Source organism: Chroicocephalus ridibundus, chromosome 2 (assembly GCF_963924245.1).
Source record: "Chroicocephalus ridibundus chromosome 2, bChrRid1.1, whole genome shotgun sequence".
Lineage (NCBI taxonomy): Eukaryota > Metazoa > Chordata > Aves > Charadriiformes > Laridae > Chroicocephalus > Chroicocephalus ridibundus.
In genome coordinates this window covers 122,368,167-122,390,216 of record NC_086285.1, presented here as the reverse complement: position 1 = coordinate 122,390,216, position 22,050 = coordinate 122,368,167, and the positions used below count along the sequence as shown (strand labels likewise).

At 34.8% G+C, this 22,050-nt stretch overlaps 1 protein-coding gene across 1 annotated transcript in view; it reads left to right on the top strand.

The window, feature by feature from the left end:
- The window catches only part of CCDC178 (coiled-coil domain containing 178), a 182,156-nt gene that overhangs the window by 48,854 nt on the left and 111,252 nt on the right, over window positions 1–22,050 (top strand). Inside the window, exons 14-18 of the mRNA XM_063323996.1 lie at window positions 1,020–1,082; window positions 4,283–4,444; window positions 7,810–7,923; window positions 11,812–11,957; window positions 15,472–15,631. Of these exons, the coding sequence (XP_063180066.1) occupies window positions 1,020–1,082; window positions 4,283–4,444; window positions 7,810–7,923; window positions 11,812–11,957; window positions 15,472–15,631 (645 nt within the window). The remainder of the gene's footprint in view (window positions 1–1,019; window positions 1,083–4,282; window positions 4,445–7,809; window positions 7,924–11,811; window positions 11,958–15,471; window positions 15,632–22,050) is intronic.

Genomic DNA, 22,050 nt, shown 5'->3' with positions numbered 1-22,050 from the left:
GGGAGGGCAGGCATGGGACATGGGCAGGAGTTCTTGCTTGGAGTTATCCTGGGAGCAAATGTATAAACTTTCATCTGGAAAAGAAGGCTTTTACTCATCGATTAAAGCATGTGTTTTCCAATGAACACTGATCTCTGTCGTTTCCGTTTCCTTGAAGTTCCTAATAATCTTTGGGATTTGGAGTTTGAGAATACATGGGGATGTTTAGCACCTGTTCTTGTATTTTCTTATGTGTATGTCATCTGGGAGATGTTTATGACCACCTTATGCAGGAATCTCCCTCTCCAAGTGCTGATGGCATATGCACTTCCAAAGTGCAGATATGGATGTGAATAAAACATCTTGAATAAATGCATTTCAATAATAGAATTGATTGAGCCCATTTCTTAACTTGCAGTTGGCCATGTTGTGCCTAGTTTTGCTTAAATAATCAGTTTTCCAACTCCCAAAATTCACTTATAAAGGAAACAGAAAGCCTTAATTAGGGCTTGATGTAGATTGTAATCAGGTATAGTTTCGGTGGTCTGCTAATCTGACATACTTTAAATTAGAGGTATTCAAGGCACAAACTATAATAATGTGGTATATAATTCTTATCCTAGAAGTGATATGAGTAGGACAGTCATATAAGAAAAGGCTAAAACATGTTCAGTTTTTTACTAGAAGTTACAGACAAAGTATCACCATATAAAATATAGAAGGCACTGAGTTTTTTAAATTTTGAATATTTGATGCTCAATATCCATTTAGGTAAACCAGCTCAGCATTTTCATGTATTTAATTATTTTAAGCCACCAAAAATAAATTACATTAAATCTAGAAAATATTGTTACTTTTCTTGTAGTATGGTCTATATTTATTTACCTCTTGTGCATGACACTCTCTTGAAATTTCCTTTTTTAATACAGTTTTGTGATACTTGAGAAAAAATTTGAAAGTTGTGCTCATCTTTGCTGTGATGTTAATTTTCATTGTTGTTGTCCATTAACTTGTTGTATATGGCTTTTTTTTTTCCTAAGAATTCGGAGTGGAATCTTAAAAAAGAAATTCAAGATCAAAAAAGAATTTGGAAAGGGACTCAGGTAAACATGACAGTAACCATTTTACTTCAAATCTAAATTCTTCTATCTTCTTTTTACTTTCTATTATGAATTAACTGAGTACCTTATGAACAACTCGCATAGAAGGCTTTTGCTAAGTAATAAGACAAGTAATAATAAGTAATAATAAGAAGGTTTTTCTAAATAATGATGCCTGCTGTTTAACAACTAGGAAAACTTAAATGCTCGTGAAAAAATGAAACACTTTATTTGTGTCCCAGTTATTCATAGTAATTTCCAGTTTGCTTTAAAAGATAAAAAGAACTGTAGTAATAATCCATATACACAGTGACATTGTCATTTGAATTAGTGTATTTTTCTTCAGTTTCTGCAGAAACTGCTGTCAGACCCTTACCGTATGTTATACTGATTGAAAGAACGTAGCCAAACATAGCCAAAACTGGAGGGAGGCATTGCAGTCTTTTACTGCAAATCCTTGAGTTACAAACCCCCTTTGGCTCCTTTTGCAATGGACTCATATGGGAGAGATTTACTCTGAGAGCTGTCAAAGCCTATTTTTCTTTAGAATTGAATGTTGGATTTACTGTGATGACCAGAAGTCCTTCGGAGATTTTTTTTCTTTTTTTTTTAATTTAAGAAAAGTCTGAACCATTTTTATTTGCTTCTGAGCCATCACAGTCTCAGTTTTGCTTATGTTACAAAGTTTGTTTTCTTCTATTCTCTGACTTTGAACTGTGCAAAAGCTCAACAGCAGAATCTAGTGTCTACATCTCCCATTTCTAGAAAGACAAGTCCTAAGAGAGATCTTGCAGTTCCTGTTTGTCCCAGACATCATTAGCAGAAAATGTTGAATGTTCCTCTTCTAAGCCAGGTGGTGCACAAGGTCTCCATTGCATGCATCTGTGGTTGATGCACACTTCCCACTGATTCTCAGGCTTTGCTTCAGAGAAGGCTGAAGGATACATTTCTGGGCCTGACTGCCACAGCATGACAGGTTTGATTTGGTGCTTCCAAATATCTTCCTCCCTTTTTGGTATTCAGTACTGACCCTTTTCAATTATTCATTAAAACTAAAAATCTCCTTCCTTTCTCTTGATTCTTGATAAAAATCCTCAGTGGCAACTGTAGCCCACTTCTTTCCTTTTACAGACAGAAACAAAAAGAATGCTTTCCTGTGCTCAGAACTGCTTTTTTCATTGTAGTCCATGTTTTTTCAGGAAGAAGAGGTTCTTGAGATGCACCCTGTACTTATTCTAAGGTGGTTTTAAAGATCTGTTTCAACTAAACAGGGACAGGGAACTGCTGGAGAGGGTACAGCAAAGGGCTACCAAGATGATTAGGGGACTGGAACACCTCTCTTAAGAAGAAAGGTTGAGGGACTTGGGTCTTTTTAGTCTGGGAAAAAAACAACTGAGGGGAGATCTTACCAATGCTTATAAATACTTAAAGGATGGGTGTCAGGAGGATGGGGCCAGGCTCTTTTCAGTGGTGCCCAGCGACAGGACAAGAGGTAATGGGCATGAACTTGAGCATAGAAAGTTCCATCTCAACATGAGGAGGAACTTCTTTACTTTGTGGGTGACAGAGCACTGGAACAGGCTGCCCAGAGAGGTGGTGGAGTCTCCATCCCTGAAGACACTAAAAACCCACCTGGTCGCGTTCCTGTGCAGCCTGTTCTAGGTGACCCTGCTCTGTCAGGGGGGTTGGACTAGATGATCTCCAGAGGTCCCTTCCAACCCCTACCATTCTGTGATTCTGTAAACCTGTTTTTTCTATTTTTCTTCCAAAGCTTCATTTCTCTGGGTTAGACAACATACATATCCTTGCTGTCAAGAGGTTTTTTCTTACTAATAGGACAAAATTTAATGATGATGTTAAAGGGTGTTGAAAGTGCAAAAACTATGATTAACTAGTGACTGTCAAAGTCCATAGGAGTTTAGAAGAGTCTGTTCTGAGGTAGCCATAAGGAATCTTCTAATGCTTTCTGAGTATAAAGCAAACTGGAAATGTTAGTGGTTTTCTGAGAAGCTTGTCCATTCCACCTACCAACCATGTTGTCACCTGGAACATTATCCATAACTTATCCTAATAGCGTGCCATTCTGTTGGAATTCAGAAATTGTGCTGCATTTCCTACTTGAAACACTCCTGGTAAGGATAACTATGTTTGTAGGCTTTGATCTAAAACTAGAATAACGAGTTATTTACCACCTAGCATAATACTTTGAAAAGACTAAGTCACATCTATTGTCATTTCTTGCCCTCTTTCCCATAATCTACTTTGCTTATTTCACTCTGCTTCTACAGCTGAAAGGAATTCAAAATGTTGCCAGCTGCATTCCACTTTAAATATATATGGACATACCTGTGTTTGTTTGTGTATATATGTGTGTGTGTGTGTATATATATATATGTATCTGTCTCAATATCACATGTTGTGTATTCAGTCTTTGCTACACAGATAAATAAGTATTTGAGTTCAAGTGATCATGAATTTTGGATATTAGAAATTGTAAGTGTGTGTAAGACCTGCCCATTCTGAAGAACACAGCTGCTGGTCATAATATTTCTCTCTCTTTCTTTTTCTTTCTTTCTTTGGGCAGAGGGGAGAAGTTTGGAGTGGATTTATGCTGGATCTTCTGTTTCCCAGTATTGAAGGGTGTTCATTTATTTCGCAAAGGTTTTGTTCCTTTTTATTCCGCAGCGTCTTCCTTCTCTTTTTTCACTCCTTTTTTTAAAAAATCTAGGAACATACCTATGGTGATTATGTTTCCCACTAGAAAAGATTTTCACTCTTGGTGTTAATATTTAGAATTTTAATTCCCCTTTTATGGAATTCTTTTATTCTGTCTGCTTAAGTAGTACTGTAAATTCATTGTCTGCTTTAATGTCATTTTTACATTTCCTAATATTTATTGCCGATTTCTCTGCTGTATTTGTCTTTGCCAGTTCTGATGGCTATTCAGCTTTTCCTGTTCAAAAGCTTCTGACAATATGCTGACTTAATGGTCAACTTCTCCTTCATTTTGAAGACATTTTGAATCACCTTATGATGTATTTGTTAACTATTGGTATATTCTATGGTGTTTCCTTTAGCATATAAATGTTCTTTCAGATTTGCATTTTTTATGTTCCACTTCTGCTGGATTCTATACATATTCTATACATATTTTATACACATTCTATACATAAAGCTAATACTATACATATTTTAATAAACAGGCCAGGATTAAAGCAGTATATGATGAGCTAGAGGAAAAGCAAAAAGCTAGATTCAAGAAGAGAAAGGAAGATACGAAGAGGATAGAAGAGATTAAGAGACAAGTACCTGATCTAGAAACAAAATTCAAAAGAAATAAAGATCTATTTAAAGAAGAACAGAAGGTAAAAGTAGTAGATTCTGGACCACCCACTAGCATATTTTTTTTGTCATTATTAGAAAAAAATAAGGTAAAACAGAAGAGTTGGATTTTGCAGCTGTGCAGTTGTGCTGTGATACAATGTAACAAAATATAATTCCAGCCTTGTTTTTCACCTTTTTTGCTATCTGTATCATAAAAATCTTTCTGTCTCTTTTAACTTCTTTAGTCTGTTTTCTTACAAAAGGGAAGACTGTGTAATACTTGCTTGTTCGACTTGTACTTCTTTGCTTACTTAACATGCTGAAGAGAGCAACTAGTGTATAAGCCCCCAGCCATGGCATGCCGGGGACCTTCTTTCCTTCCCTGCTTTACGGATGATACTGGTAAAAATGTTTGTCCTTCCTCTCATGAAAGGTCTGTTTTGTATAATAAGAAAAAAAACCACAAAATTTTTGTATTAAAAACAGTTCCTCAACCTACCTGAATTGACCTAATTGGATACATTCTTCTCTTCCAAGCATTTCTTTTGCTTCTGGTAGAGCATTCCTGCTGTTATAGTATGACATGTTTTGGTTGGCCCCCCTATCATCTTGAAAGTGTGGCCAAAGAGCCATTTTTCTTCAGCTGTCCAGTGATGACCTAGTAGCCTACTTTCCATATTTGCAGGGTATGCTAGTGGTGTTAACCTTCCCTGAGGTTAAAACTTCAGGAAATTTTTCAGAGAAGTAACCTTTTGTCCAGACCTGCTCAAAAGAGTAACAGGAATCCTAACAAAACTTGTATGTCTGAGAAACATTCCTTTCATTAATAAACTTTCCTGTTATAGATACGGTGATATTTTAGATCTTTGAAAGCTTGGATTATATGGAGTGCTACAACAGTTGTAACAGAGAGCACAGGGCAAAGTAGACAATGTTATCTAAATAAATTTCTGTTTGAAAGCAAGGTATTACAATGATGGATGTATTTGAAAAATACCTGATAGTACATGGATAAGTTGACTAGCATCATGAGACCTTAGGTAGGTAGACAATCATTTCCTTAAGTGATTCTGATAGTTGTAGGTCCCCCTGCCACATCAACAAACATCTGTAGAAGCAGACCTTATTGTTCTGAGCTGATGTGGAAATATTCAAAATCTGAACTGTAGTTTAGTGCAAGATGTAATATCTGTACATTATATTGAAGCAAAGCTCTCAAACAAAACCATTTGATCTTTCTTTTGCAGACCTGTTTGGAATGTAATTTATTCACAGATTATTTTTTTTTTTTTTTAATTAAGAGCATTTCCATACCTTTGCTTAATCATTTTGTATGTGTTTTCCCTGAGCAGGTGCTTATTCCTTTTCTTCTTTTGGGAAATGGTTTTGAAAACAACTGGAAATGTGGGAAAAGTTTTAGTTGTTTTCAGTTTTCTATCATGAGTGAAACAGAGTTTGGCTTTCACACTGGAAATTGTACAAATCAGCAATACGAAAATTAGGGTCTGTCCTTCTATCATGATGCTTAAATTAAGTTTGTGTACCACTCAAAGCCTTTGTTTTGTATTCCACCATGAAATATGTGCAAATCCTTGCAAACAAGTCCTTCCAAATGCGAGCTGCCCCACACTGTATAAACAGGTGGGCAAGCATTGTTCACTGTAACGAGCAGTTTTACAATCTAGGGAAGTTTTACAGTCTAGGGAAGGTATTTGAAGTTTCCTTTTTTTTTTTTTTTTTTGGCAAAGGAAATAAGTGTCTTAGGGACCAGAATTGAAAATACAGTAATCAGTGTGGAAGAAGTAATTATTTCTTACGTGTAAGAAAAAGGAGGGCATTTTCACAGGACCTTGCTGCCAGAAAAGAAAAAGCAAAATTCTTTCATTTTTGTTTCCAAATCAATAGGAAACAAAACTAGCTGTCAATGGTTTATGTCCAGAATTAAGGCAAGGAGTTTTCAATAAGCCATATGCTTGTTATGGAACATACTTACAATCAAGTAAGATAAACATCTTCTGAGCCTATTCAGTTTAGATACAGGATTTTTTATTTTTGCCCAAAGCCCAGATATAAGAATTTTTGTTGCCTCAGTGAGAAGTTTTTTGTTGCAGAATCAGTCTGTAGGTTCATAGTTCTGTTATCTGACTACTAGTAAATAGCTTGTCATGGGGGATTGTCTTCTCCAGGTTTTTAGTGTTATTCTATTTGAAGGGTTCTTGACATAGTCTGCATGTAGCAATACTTCACCATTTTGGGAGGAGAGATGGAGGATGTTGAATTGTTTGAGTTCAGACAATGGATTATGTGATAGTTTATTTTTAATGCGGGTTTGATAAGTCAAATTGAAAAATTAGAAGGAAAAAAAGAAAAAGATTCCTCTAATAGCTAATAGTATTTTCAAAACAATGCATTAATGTCAGTGACTAATGTTGTTAGCCCTTCCCCAACTAAAACTAAGTAGAAACAGTGTGACAAAGATCACATCATTAGTTTCCTGGAAACCTAGAGAGGTGTGGTGTAAGTTATCCATCATGGTGTATAGCTGTGTATTTGCTTCTGTTTTAAAAGCTTGGAAACAGGGTTTCCACAAGCAGATATGTATAGGAATGATATGCAAAAGATGCTGGTAATTTCAAGGAAGAACTTTCTAATAGATTAAATGTTTAAATTATTGTTTCAGGATGGAAATATTAATACCTATTTTAACATTATTTGCTATATAGGCTAAATGGAATGTAAAACTTTAAATAATATGACTATTATACAATTTATATAAGCATATTTACTAATGTAAAATTTTCCTTATTGCATGTATTAATAATAATTTATGTCATTTAATATTTGATGCTCACACTAATGATGCAAATGAAATTAATACAATAGACAAGAACTCCTTTTTTTCTGAGGTCATAATTAATAACGGAGTGGATTAATGAAAAATATAAAAATGAGATATCCCAATATTTTATTTTCTTTCTTCTTCCTCCTCTTGTTAGCTGTCCTTAATCTATTTTCATGAGCTGGTGATAATAAGTAATAAACATTTATTTTTCACTTTATACAAATTCCATGGAGGCTATTCCAAATATATATTTTGATTTCAGAACTTTATTTTTAACTTCCTTGGCAGAAAGAAAGTAAAGAAGTATGGGGAGCAGGGTAAGCAGTGATATTTTGCTGTAAGATTGTAAACACTATATGAAGTATAAATGTGCATTTTTTCATTCAAAGCGTAGAGTATATAAACCTACATGATGAAAAAATGGGTATGGAAGGGAAAACAAAAACAAGCTTAAGAATGGTAACTGTTAAAGTATCTGATGACTAATATATTTTCTGATTTCTATGGAACATGCGACAATAACTTTTGAATACTAACACTTCTGTTTATGCATAAACTCTCCAGAAGCTCTCCTATTTGGATCAGAGAGTACAAGAGCTAGATAAACAGCAGAAGCAAACTGAACAGCAACTGGAACAAAAAACAAGTATTATGCAGCAACAATTAAATGATATACAGGTGAATAATTTAATGCTTGTATGGCTTTTTTGAAGTATGTTTAATCTCAAAGGTTAGGCTGTCATTTCTACACAGTTGCCTCGTAACTATATACATACATACAGTGTATGTACTATTTTCTGTGTCTTGCTTGAACTAGCCTATGAGGTCCATAGCCTTGAGACAGCGTAAAGTACAAAGCAGAATTGATATTGGGGTCATTGAGAAGTCCTTTTCTTTCTTCATTTGCTACACTGGCTCAAATTGCTTGAGGGGCTTTAGAAATGCAATGGAGAAAATCAATAAAGGACGGAAAAGATTCTAGTATAATAGGAAGTGCCTGCTGATTGCATGTTTGCTCAGCAGATGGCATCTTTTTGTAAATGATGGCTTATATCTGCTATATCAGTTACTAAACTGTATAATCCACCAAAGGGAATTATTTAATTTCATATTATATACTTTATATAAACATGGCTATAAACATTAGAAGGAACAAGCATTTACTTTCTAAGATTCTGTTCATTTTTATTATTCTTTCATTTGCATATTGTATAAACTTAAGTTAGATATTACAGCATCAATGATGAGTCATGGCGATTAAAAAAAAAATTTTAAAAAAAGAAAAGCTTTTATGAGTCCGGTAATTTCTATTGAAAAACTCCGAGGCTTCCTATATATGACAGAATCTTAAATTAAGCATTGAGAAATTCATTGATTCACACAGATTTCTAAATTTGGCAGGGAGGACAGAGTTGATAAATCCCTTTCTGTTAAAGATTGTGCTCTACCAAACTGCAGGTTTACCAATAGATCTTAGAACATAAGGAAGTGACTGAAGAGTCAGAATACAGATAATCAGTAATTCTACAATGTTTTTCAGTGTATTTCTTTTCTATACTTTTTTAATGCTGCCTTTCCTAGTAAGTCTAAATAACTGTACCCATTAGTTATTTGAGCAATATTTGAGTTGCTGTTCTGGAAGAGTATTAGAGGAGCGTTCTGGGTAAGTGGAGTAAAACAACGTACGAAGCCTGTTTTATGAGATCTGTAGAGCTCTGAACTCATAACAATACTTGGATACCTTAAAAGTTGCATTCTTAGAGCCTGATACAGTTCCTTGATCATAGCAATTGAAGTTTTGTATAAGGGGGATTTATAAAATTTCTTATTTTTAACAATAACTGCCATTACTAGCTGTTCAGGGTCACACTATATGATTCTGTTAATCATGTTATATTGTTTTCAAGGAAAAGTTATTTAAAGTTATATTCAGAGGTTTTAGTGCTCTCCTGTGATTAATACATTGGCTTGTTTAAAGCTTGTCCAGTGTGTAGTTTAAATGACGTTATGGAAGAAGTGGCTATGATTCCATAATATTCTTAGTACAGGAGAGTCTCCAGCTTCCAACTGAGCAAACAATTCACCCAATCCTTCATAGTTTACCTATTTTAGGACAAGATGAGTTACACCTTGGAGGCTTCTGCATCTCACCATTGAATTTGAAGTGACTTAGTTTGGTCTGCTGACGTTCAAGAGTCTAAAAGCTAGGTACCTAGATACAAATTCTGCCCCATAATACACGTAGTCTTGTTCAGCAACTGAGGAGAATGAAGAATACTGTTCATGTATTGAACAGCTGAATGACCAAATGCCAAGGAACTCATTCAGCTTAGGCAGGATACTGGATTGTTATCAACAAATGGTCAGTCTATCGATATTTGGATCACAGAATGTAGAATATCTCACCGTTTTTGTTTGTTTGTTCTAAAACCGGATTGCAAATTCTCTGTCTTCTGTAATAGGTACCAGATTGCACTGACTCAATGACTATTATTCCATATGCTTGGAAGCCAACAGGTTTTATCTGCCTTGGTTTAAAAGGTCCTGAAAAAGTGCAGGAAGTCAAAGAGACAAAATTCTTCTTAAATGTCAGTTTTGACCTAACACAGCTCATATGTGAACCTGACTCTTTGGCAAAAAACATGTCATGGCTTCTTTGTGTACATATTTATGTCTGGCCCTGGTATATTAATCATCTCAGGTTTCGTTATTTGGAAAGTTTAAGGCCAGGGCAGGTCATACAGACATCCTTTATATCACGGGCTATCACATTTCTCCAAGTTCTTTTGGTACCAAGCTTAAAACTAATATGATTTTTCCTCAGAGGTTTGAGACTCTCTATGGGCGGTTTAGTTGCATAGGGATTTGCATTAATTACCATATCTTCATTTTCTTTCTAATGATTCTATGTTCCTGCAAGAAACCTGAAATTTCCCTCTAATCCCATACAGGTACTTCTACAAAATTCCGAGGCCTTAAAAATGTCATATTCTTGTGGTACCTTCCACACCTTCATATCTATGCTGACATCTGTTACGAAAGCTTTGATTCCTTGTGTTTTTACATCTACCTTTTAGGTATACCTCTAAGAAGCACTTCTTTCATAAGGAAAAGGATCATTACACTATGCATTAGGCTACTGCTTCAGAAAAATGGGGCAGTATCTAAAGAAGAAATTTTTTAAATACTAATCTTTATTTAAATACTGTGATGCATTCTTTACCTACTGAATTTTGAGGTCTTGAAATTTGGTATTTGTACACATGTGAACTTAAATTACATGTTTATATATAAGGATAATCAAAAGGCATTTTCCTCCCTCGTAATGTAACCCATTTACATAGCTGCTTACAGCCCGTTAGCGTGGGTTACAAAATCTAATGCAGCAAGACCACTTTAGAAGTATCACCCAAAGAGAAGACTCCCACCTGTTTATTACTATTGAACTGCTACAGTGCTTTATGTTTGCCTTGTTCATTGTGGGGAAGTTCAAGCTTTGTTTACCAGATACTGTTGCTCATGAAAGTAGAGTTTGCTTGTGTCATGAATCTTTACATTTTTGCTTGTGTCATGAATCTTTACGTTTTTTAGGTCCTGTGACTGTCAATCACTTTTGATATGAAAAAGACATTTCAATTTAATCTCTCTTCTGTAGAATAGGAAGTTTAGCTAAAATAATTTTTAATCTAAAGGTTTTCAGCGGGTTAACGTCAGCATCTCTTTGAGTTGTGTACTTGTAGCTGAGGGAAGTAGGCAGGATTTCAGGAGTCATTCTCAGTGCTTTAATCCTCCAGTATCTGGAGTACAGGACAACTACGTTATGCAAAACTTGGTATCTAAAGAGAACAACTCTCTGTTTAGGCAACTAAATGAAAAATGCCAATTTTCAGACATAATGAGTAAGACACATTCTCCCTGGAGAATGGCAACTAAAAATACTGGTTTTTCCTGAAAGTCAAGATTTTAGGTATCTGCCTAAAACAGTATTACATTTTGTAATGATCTAACAACAAAAGCTGCCAGTTAAGATGCTGACTCTTCATATGCTGAAATAAATAGGCCCAGACTTAGATCATATGCAAAAATTGTTACTTTTCACTTTAATAAAGTTAATTTCACTTAAATACTTTCACTTTAATAAAGTTAATTTCACTAAATACTTTCACTTTAATAAAGTTTTTGCTGTGCAAGCCAGTGCTTATTTGCAAAACTTCTATGTATGAGAGCAAAAATAAAAGAGGATATGTATTTTATGAAGGTGGTAGCCTACAAATATGCATACATCCATATACAACATAGGCAACTGCAAAAATACAAGTGCCATAATAAAATTTGTGGATATATGGTAGAAGAATTGTGCAACAAGTTGGAGAACTATAACTGGATATGCAAAGCCGTGCTCTTACAGAAATGCAATTCTTCCAACTACCCCCTCTGAAAGAAGTTCTTTTTCTTTGGGTATACAGTTTCATGAGTTGTTGCCCATAATTATGTGCTTAAAATACAGTATTTGGAAATCTAGACCTGCCTAATTTACATGCTGTGGTGTTTTTTTTTAATTCCCAGGAAAAAAATTCATTTGTTTCCAGTGAAATTGCTGAAAACTCTCACACTATGGAAAATTTAACAAATGAACTTAAAGAATTAAATGAATTATGGAACATTAAGCAAATAGAGATGGAAAATACAGAAAAATCTTTAGTTGACTTGCGGTAAGACCTATTCTATGAATTTTAAAAGATGGTTTATTACTTTTACTAACGTAATTTAGTAATTCTACTTTATTACTATTACTAAAGATACTTTTATTATTTTACAATATTATTTCTAGGAAATATAATGCACTTTTCATCAATAATTTGGGAGTGTTTTTGTCTGATCACTGCTTGTAGTTTTAACACATCTATAGAAGTTATTCATGATAAATTGTCTGCCTACCAAATTGCATTTCGGGCATCAGAATTACTTTTGGAAATCTGATAATATTCGTGGTCAGTTGCATCCTTAATTAATGGAGGATTCCGCACACTTAGTGTTTTCTGTGGTTTAAGAAGTGTGCACCTACACTTACCGTGACTGATGAGTCCTGAAAATAGTCTCAAAGTGCTCTATCCAACTGACAATGCAGGCTGCCTTCTAGGCCATGCAAGCCTTGGAGGGCCGTATATGCTGATTGCACAGCAAGCATTCTTTTCAAGGATAAAGGTGAACCTGCTGTGCAATGTCAAAAGAGAAATCAGCTTGGACTGTTGAAAGACTAAATAGTGAAAAAGTGATCCTTGCTCGTTATACTACAGCTCCCTTTCTGTGATCTCTCTCATGTACTGTCAGTGATCTTTGAGATCTTTGAGAGATTATTCCATGAAATTTTTGACTGGGGAAAAAAAATATTTTTCTGTGTAAATTTTTTAGCTGAATATGTGGGACTGGGTGTGTTTTTTTCCAACTCTTGATTCAAACAGAATGATTCAGAGGGACCCAATGTGCAGTGGAACTTACCGAACTTCAAGAATGGAAGGCATCTTTCCGTGACTGAAAATCTTGTTTCCCACAGCTCTTTAGCCAGTAGTCAGTAGTTTCATGTCAGTGACATTATATTCAGACTCAGTCAAGAAAGGGATAATACCAACACAAAGTGGGCACTGAAAGTTCATTACAGCAATTCATTGTTTCTATATATCTAAGTCCATCTCTCTTTCAAAGAGGAATTTTCTTGCAAATTCTCCAACTTCTAGACCTGAAATAGATAGTAATGAAAACTTTGCATTTTTCTTGATAACCCACTTTTAGACATTCCATCTAATAGAAAGAACTGTACAGCCAAAAAAACGTCCAAAAATACCCCTTTGACTTTCAAATTATGCATCCCAATAGCTATTTTGTCATTCTCTGAACACAGAAGATACGGCACATGGGAATTTCTCTATCATGTGACTTGCTGAAAACTGACTGCATGCTTATGCCTTCTGGTTGTCAGAGAACTCAGCCACTCTGTGCTTGAGGGGCAAAGGAGTTTTGCCCCTCAAAAAAAAAAAAAAAAGGTTTTGGTTGTTGGCATTTTTTCATTGCTTACTGCTTCTCATTAATGAAGATTACTGGTGATAATATTCAGAAAAAAAATTTTCTTTCAGGCTAACGTACTTTCTTCTATTAATGTTTCCAATAATCTGACATATCACAGGACATTTCATCAATCTATCTTAAGAAAGTCTGCTCTAGCCATTTCCTGTTATATTTTATGTTATACATATAGTTCAATATCCAATGGACTTAACTATTTGAACTGATCTTTCTTCTTTTCATAAAAGTGCTGATACCTGCATGACTTGGTAGATAAACTGGGAATAAAGGATTAACTGTTTTTACTTTCACTCTCAGCTATTATTTCCATTTTTCTGACAAGTCATCAGGATAATTCTAGCCTGATCTAGTGGAGAAACTTGAGGTAAAGGAGTCCCTACTTCCGCTTTCAGTCTTCACTGTTTATAGGTACTACCTAGCATCTTTCTCTGAATAACACCTTCTTAACTTATTGCTTACCATTAATGCAATAAAAAGACTAAATAATAGCTACTAGAGTGAAACAGAAACATTGACACATTATCAAAATAACAGTAATTTGAAATAAATACTTTTTTCCACCATAAAATTGACTGCAAAACTGAAGTCTCCTGCAAAATTTAGCCTAACCTGCCAACCAAGGGAAAATTATATGCCACAGGTATCCCACCTAGAAACCATCTTATATCAATAACTTTTCAAAAATTTCTTTTGCACTTTTGGAAGACATAAAGACATGTCTTCATATCTGAAGTTAAGAATGACCATGAAATATATTCATTCTTTTTTTTTTATCTCAGTGGACTTTGGTGCTAATTAAATTAGAAGGAAGATGAGCAAATCCCGTGAACTTAAGGTTTGTGTGAGGAGCATCCTTGCTTGTATTGAAGACCCTACCATTTATATGCATCAGTTCCCATTTGGTGCACTTACCTCCAGCAAGAAGGAAATAAGGGCAGGAAGCAAGTTAAGGGGATGTACTGGAGATTAGGAAGGCTGGAAGGGTGTTTCAGTGAAAAGGAACTCTAGGTAATTTCTGATGGATCCCTTAGCCCCTCTTTAGAGAGATTTTTGTAGTCACTGATTCAGAGGAGGCCTTAGATGCTTTAATTTTCTGCAAAGTGGGTTGTTTTTCTCAGAAGAGACTGTGAGGAGGATGTTGTGACCTCCAGAATTTAGAACTAAATTCCAAAACTCCTAAATACATCTGTTCTGTCAAGTATCAGCTAAGCAATAAGAAGGTAGCAGCTTATTATTGGTCTCAGCTGTTCCTATGTTAGCAGAATAAATGGCTCCTGAGGGGTCAGCATAATCTTTACATGACAGATTTTTCCCTTTCTCAGACTGTTTTAAAATTAAAAAATATTTTCTTTTAGTGTTAAAATAACATTGATTTACACAAGAAAGCCTTAAAATTATAAACAGTAGCCTTAAGCTTGTCTCTTGAGTTTCCTTTTTTGTGAGCGCATTGTGGTACAGTCATTACTATGCAGCTAACTGTTACATTACTTACAAGGCTCTAGTTTAGGTTATCTTGCAGAAAATCAGTAAGAAATACTTTTTTTTCTTTTTTTCTGTTTTTCTTACGCTTTTGTCTAAAAGTAACAGAAATACAGACCCTAAGAAAACAGAATATTAATACCAAGTGAAAACCTCTGAAAATTGCTTAACGTTACATATTTCATATGTACAGGTTAAAGAAACCATACTAGGTATGGACAGAGACAGAAATGAAATATTACACAGATGGTGGGAAGCTCCCACTTTCAGTCCCAATAAATAGTAAAGCAGTGGTTACCCAATATGGCACTGGTCATGGTCTCATTCTGTGTCTCAGAATATCATTATTTGAGCAGATACTTTACATGTGGGAGTGAACCAGTCCATTGTCTAGGAAGTTGTTTTAAAAATGCAAGCTGTTTTTTAAAATGGTGAGAGTTATGTGTCTCAATAGACTCATTGGATATGGATTGGTAGGCAGAGCGTCTTTAAGTGGTCTAAACATTCATGATAACTCTTTGTTGTTTTTTTTTAAAGGGTATCATTATTTGCGAGAATACACTATTTTAGCTATTATAAAATCCAACATTAAACCTGTAAGTAAAGACTAAAAAACAGTATAGCAGAGTATCTTGATTACTTCATTGAATTTCTTTTCTTTCAAAGGAAAAATTTAAGCGGTGTGAAGTTTAAGCAGCAAAATGTTCAGATGGTATTTAATCATCTCCAAGATGAGCTAGCAGAACATGAGAAAAGGTTAAAGCGGGAAGAAAAAACATATGGAGAATTACTACAGATTAGAAAGAAAAACCTGAAAGATTTGGAAGTGAGTATTATCAGAGCTGGGTTTCTTTATGTGAGAAGTGAAACATTTATTTGGTTAGTTCGGGCTCTTTTTAGGTCTAAAAAGGATACCAGTTTAATCAAATGTTTGAAATAAGTAGTATCTTCTTGTCCATATGCAAGTATTTCTAATTAAATAAATTGCTATTTTTCTGTAGTTGACTTCTTTATTTCTGTGAATAAAGAAGTAATTCTAGGAAAATTATAAAATTGTTCATTTGCTTTGGCACTTAATTTTTCATTAATGCTTAGTGCTGTGATATACTTTCTCTTCCCTGTTTTCTTTTGCTTTGATTTGTGGATACCTCTGGGAAAGAAAAGATAAGACATCATTTCTGCTAACATGAAAATTTTTTTCTCCTATTCACCAAGTGCTCAGTAACAAATATATCTCAGATAATTTTGACTAATATCAGCATCAATATGTTTCCATTCCTTTTTAATCACTTAAGTACAAGAGTAGTGCTCAATGCATGGAATCTTCTAGTGCAGCAGTCAAACTTTGGTCTTTTGGATAAAGCCATTTCTGAGCTGTTTGCTACTCCTTAACAAGACCCTCATCCGGATTTTAGATGCTGTGGTTGGTACCAGGCAGACAGGAGCCAGAGTTTTTGTAGATGTAATTGAGGAATCAGCGCTATCTAAAATAGAAGTATAAAATATATAGGGGCAATAACCACAAAATCATCAGAGAAATCAGATGCGAGTACAATTCTCTAAGTTCTTTTCTATATTATTTTCTTATTTAAACATTTTCCTAAGAAAATGGATAATAACCTAATTCTTTATGTGTAATTTTCTTTGTTTTTACATGAAAATGATGACATTAAAATGTTTCTCCTTTGAGGAAACATTCCCCAATTAACATGTTTGCAATTGTAGCTGTATTAGAAATAATTAAAATATTCACTTTTGATCTTGTGTTCTTTACCTTTATGCCCATCATGTACATTTCTCAGTTAGTTTAGAATAGTTTAGATAAAGCAAGCTACTCAATTACATTTTCCTTAGTATTCACTTTTCCTTCCTATTTCTAATTAATGGGTTTATCTGTTTTCACAAAGTCTGTACTGATCAGGATGTGAAAGAAAGGGAAACAGCAACAAGAACATGTTTTTTAAAGAGGTTGCTACTTTCTTACTTTTTACAGGGATACTGGTCACTTCAAAATACCATATTTGGGTCCTTTATTGTGTTAAATTAATTCTGAGGTCAAAGATACTTGCTAGTATGTTGACTTGTTAATCATCACCTTAACTTCAAAAATCACTGTAAGGATAGTTTGGTGAGATGCCTTTCTTACCTCCTGCTCTAGGACATCAAGTTTTGTTTTTCCTAATGTGTCCTGTTTTATCCTGTCTCATCTTTTCTCCCATCTCCTTTACATGCTGAATTATGGGTATTGCATGAAGTACAGAGCTCTTAACAGTATTTCGTTATTAAATTAATGTTGGAGTAATGAGATTATGCCAAGCTTTTGGTGGCTAAATGTAAGTAGAAATCTTATGCTACGTGCTTGAGAGCCTGTTTTAGTTTTTACTGGAACACATTGCTCTCTGTGATCACATCTCTCCATTTAGGCCTACAGCTGGAATGCAGGCACACAACGTCACCCTGTGAATATTTACCGTGTTATTACCTAGTCATTTTTATGTCAGTCTTCATTATTTTTATGGAAAATACAGATAAAAACACTTATTCACATATATAAAATCCCAAACTCCACTGATCCATTTGAAAATGTTTTAAAAAATTAAGAAATAAAAAGTAGAATATGTCCTAAATGTTTATATTACATCAGAAAGGTCTCTCTTTCTCTGCCTCCTCACACCAAGTTCATTTACTCTCTTTTTCTGACTAGTCAGGAAGGAATAAACTGGAGGTAATAGCACTGGCAAAGCCAAATATTCCTTACGGACAATCAAAACATTTCAGCAGGGCCTTCATTTTACTACCCAACAGAAATGGGCAGAAGGCCTAGTTCTTGTGGGTGGAGGAAGTTTTTGAGGGCATTGGACCTAGGATTTACAGGCTCCTCAAGGAGGCTAGCTGTGATTTGTGGAAGTTGGGCCATGGCTTTTAGGATGACCCATGTGGCTCCCTGGAAAAGTCACTTGGACAGCTTTCAGCAGTTTTTCCTGACAGTAAAAAGTCAAATCATCTACCTTGCTTCAGTATCGAATGATAAAGATAAATTTTCTCCTTTAACCAGGGCTGAATGAAAAAGCATTTCAATTCTGATTTTGGATTGAACAATTTCTATAAAGTCCTAACTTCAGGTAATATGGTACAATGATTATGAGGCTTTGTCACCCAGGGTCCGGAGATGAAAGCTGGTTTACTGAAGTAGTAGTGGAGCATATGTGTCAGACCAGTTTTCACAGGCTTTGCGTCTCTGGGTCTGAAGCTGGGTGAGACCATTCAATCCCCAACTGATACATAATGCAATAGGAATAGACTAAGCATATTTTTAAGGTGAGAGATGAGTTGCTGAAAAAAATATTCCTCACAGGATTAACCCCCATGGGGAGAAAACAATAAAAAAGGAATGCCCTTACTTCTGGGGTACAGAGTACAAGAGACGGTTCAAAAGGTTCTGATTTAGGGTTTCTAGAAACTGTAGTGAGACATACTGAATGAGAACTGCCTACCTTGGTAGCTGAAACAATTAGAATACTTTGTTCCAAGTGTCATGAAGTACAAAAACTAAAAGGGGTTGTTTCATATATAGGCTGTGAATACATATGGTAAGGTGAAAACAAAACCTCAAACAACTCAGCATAAGTTGTAGCTTTTAGTTTGGGAGAAGTGCTGTTAGATGCTTTGCTTGATTGATTCAGGGCCAGATCTGAACAGGAAAACAAGCTCTTGACCCTGAAAATTAATGCATAGTTCTTCCTACTTAAGGAGAAATGCAGATGTTTAAGTCAATAAAAAAAGTTAGAGGCGCACAGCTAGCAGTACAGTTTGGGGGTTAGAATTAATAATCATCCTCATTATCTTATTTTTAAGATGGACGGGTATGAGCCATTACACCTTATTCAGAAGAGAATGATGCAGCAATAAATGGAAAGGTTGAAGAGTGAGATTGAAAAACCCAGCTTGAGATCTACAGAAAGGTCCAGTAAAGTGTCCTTTTTGTGGTGACTTGTAGATTTTTGTGAGGGTGAATAAAAGTCAGTAAGTGAGGAAAAGAGGAAGGAAAGCCTTTTTGCTAAGGAAAAATGGTTTGAATGGCTTGACAGGAAGGGGATAGACAGTAACATCTTTATTAGAGTAAGGGGTCCCTCTCTCCTGGAAGCTGGATGGAACTATTAAACCCATAAAGGAGATTAAACAATCCCTTATCAAGAGATAAACTGGACAGAAACTAGATGAGAAATTCAGTGAGAAAACTAGGGTCCCTTGAAGGGTCATGAAGGGATCATGAAAGGAAATGGAGTTGAAGAATGGCCCTCATTGTGGGAGAATCTGCATGAGAAATGAGCGGCCTCAGCACAGATCCAGACAGAAAAAGAAATTTTGCGGGGAGACTCTTGCGGTCTATTCATGATCAGGACTGAATAGGAAAAGAAGCTGAAGAACCTCTGTGCCTGTTTCTTGCAGGAATACACATCATGTATGATTTGGCTGGGGAGCTGAGTCATAGTTTTTGCAGACCTTCTAGATTCTGTGTTCTCACAGGAGAAAGGACTGCCAGGTCTTAAGACTATGCCACGTGAATGTAAGAAAAGTCACAGCTAAATAAAAGATGTGACTTTTGTTTTACTGACATGCATGCTACTAAATGTGGCAAAATTTACATGTGTAATAGGCATGTTTTATCACTGTGCTATTTGTAACTACTCTCATAGCATCTCATTACCTTATGTTCTACAGAGACAGTACAGTCCCCAAACTATCTTATTGCCATTTGGTTCAGTGCTGATATGTGCTGTATTAAACACACAGATAAGAATTATTTGACATAACAATTCATAATGAGTATTGGATCACATTCAGAATGATTATGTTGTGCCTTGTTTTCTTAACCTCAAAACAAGCCTGCTTGCTCTATTTTCTGCTGCTAATGTGATTATTGCACTTTCAATTAAAGTAACTGTAAAAAAGACTACTGTGGTTTTTGAAGATGGAGCAAGACATTTTGAATGACCATGTGAAAATTGGTCCTTATTAGTGTCTTGTATTGGACACATGGACATATATTTCTGAAGTGCAGATGTGTAAATCTTTAAATTCAGACATCTATGTATACAGGCTTGTACTTTTGATAAACCCATTAAATACTGTTATCTGAAGCATTAATGGATATATTGATACTTTGACTCTCTTTTTGTTTTGAAAGAGTAGCAATATCCTAACTTCCTAACATTATTAATTAACATTAGTCTTCTGCTAAAAACTCCTTACCCAATAATTTTTCTAGATTTTCTATTAACTTATTTGACTGTTGCATGATACTGGAAAAGAAGATGGTAATAAATCAGTATTTCTTTAGCATTGTACCTTAAAATTGCACCAAGTTCAGCAATGTTTCATGTAAAATTGAATAAGAATTTCTCAGATATACAAAAGGGCATTTGGAAATTCCTTTAAAGGAATGACAATATTGTCTCCTTATCACAATGCAGAAAGTTTAAAAGGGGGGGAATATACTTTTTAAAAAAAATTTACTTTAAATTTTATAGATACTAAAATAAGTTTGGAATCAATTATTATTTACAAAATGTTTAATCTGCAAGTGTTTGATCAGAATGATTTTACCTTAACTTAAATGTTTTTTCATTTTTAAACAAATCAGCATGTTCCTATGAGCACTTTCTTTTTTATAGAAAAGCATTTTCCATCTAGTGAATGATATATCAGAAAATCCATGACCGGTTGTAACAGCTAGTCATGATATGTTTTTTCATCAGATATTGAGAGTATTGCTAATGACATAATCTAAAAAATGGCGTATTTCAGAAGGGATTGTTATAGAAATATGATAATATACTGCTGAAAGCTGAATTAAGAAATAGGGAAAAACAAAGTTAGATTCAGGGGGCTGTTTATCATCATGGTATTAGGTAAAATCCACTGGGTGTCTTTTATCATTTACTATTCATCTATTTAGGTTATCTTTTTTTCTAGTCATTCTTTTCAGTCTTGCTGCACTAATACCTTCAGAGCAGTTTCTATCTCTTACTTTCAGAAAATACTGTTAATCAATATTGGTGTTACCGAAGAGCTTTGTTACAGAATATCCATGTACACACAAGAGTTACATTTGAAGATATATGACAAAAGAGGATTTTTTTTAAAAGCTAGAGAGCCGTTGCTCCCTTTAGGCTATTTCTTGTGTGTGCCGGGTAAGGATAACAAATAGTCTGGCTATAAAATTGTCTTTAATTAGTTGACTCAGTGGCTTCCAACAGTGTGCTATGCTGGTGTGTGGGACTCCCATGTTACAAGATAGACTTTTGAAGCTTACTCCATGCTCCTGGGTAGTCTTAGCATATCAACTTACATGCTGTCCTGTGGGAAGTGCTGGCAGTATTACCCAAATAACCATCCCACTGATTTTATTGGCTCATAGGGAAGTCATATACCTTCCCTTCTGAGGAATAAGCATAGCTAGAGGTTGGGTGCCATGACAGTAATAATACTCTGAGTGAAAATCAAAGGGATGTAAAAGTGGAAGGTTAATAGAAATTTTAAAGGATAGTTTTATGTTTCTTCATTGAAAAACAAGCCATATACATAATACTTAAAAGCAAATTAACCCTCGCTTTATTTTAAAAAGCATCAATGAGAGCTATTATAATGGTCTAAAAATTATTTTTTAAAAATTAAAACACTTATTAATCATTCTTTCTACAAACACAAAGGCTCTTTCTAAGATTGCAAACCACATTTCATTATAATTCCTTCACTTATAATGTTCCAAAAATAATTTGATTTTTGCCAAGTCTGCAGTTCAAATTTGGAAGAAATTCTTTTCTGCATTTTCTATTATGGATGTAGGAATTAAAAAGAAGTTTCCTACAGTGTTTTCACGTAATCTAAAATCTAGTGCAAGTCTGAAACATGCGTATTGAAAAATCACGATTAATGCCTGAAAGTGCAACTGCATGGAATAGTAGGAGGGTGTGTGTAGGCTTGGGAGCTGAAGAATTCAGTGAGAAATTTCAGAAACAGGACATTACATTTAGTTAATATACAGTTTCCAGTCCTAGAATTCTTTTTACATCTTTCCTTATGTCTTCTTTTTCCCCATAATGACACAAATTTCAAAATATGGTGTAATAGGTGCTAGGTAGTATTTCTTTTAGAATGTCTTAAGTGTCTGTGCTGCTTTGTTTTTTTTTAAGATGAAGTAAGCATTTTTACTTTTATGGCCATAAGTTCCTAAAATGACTT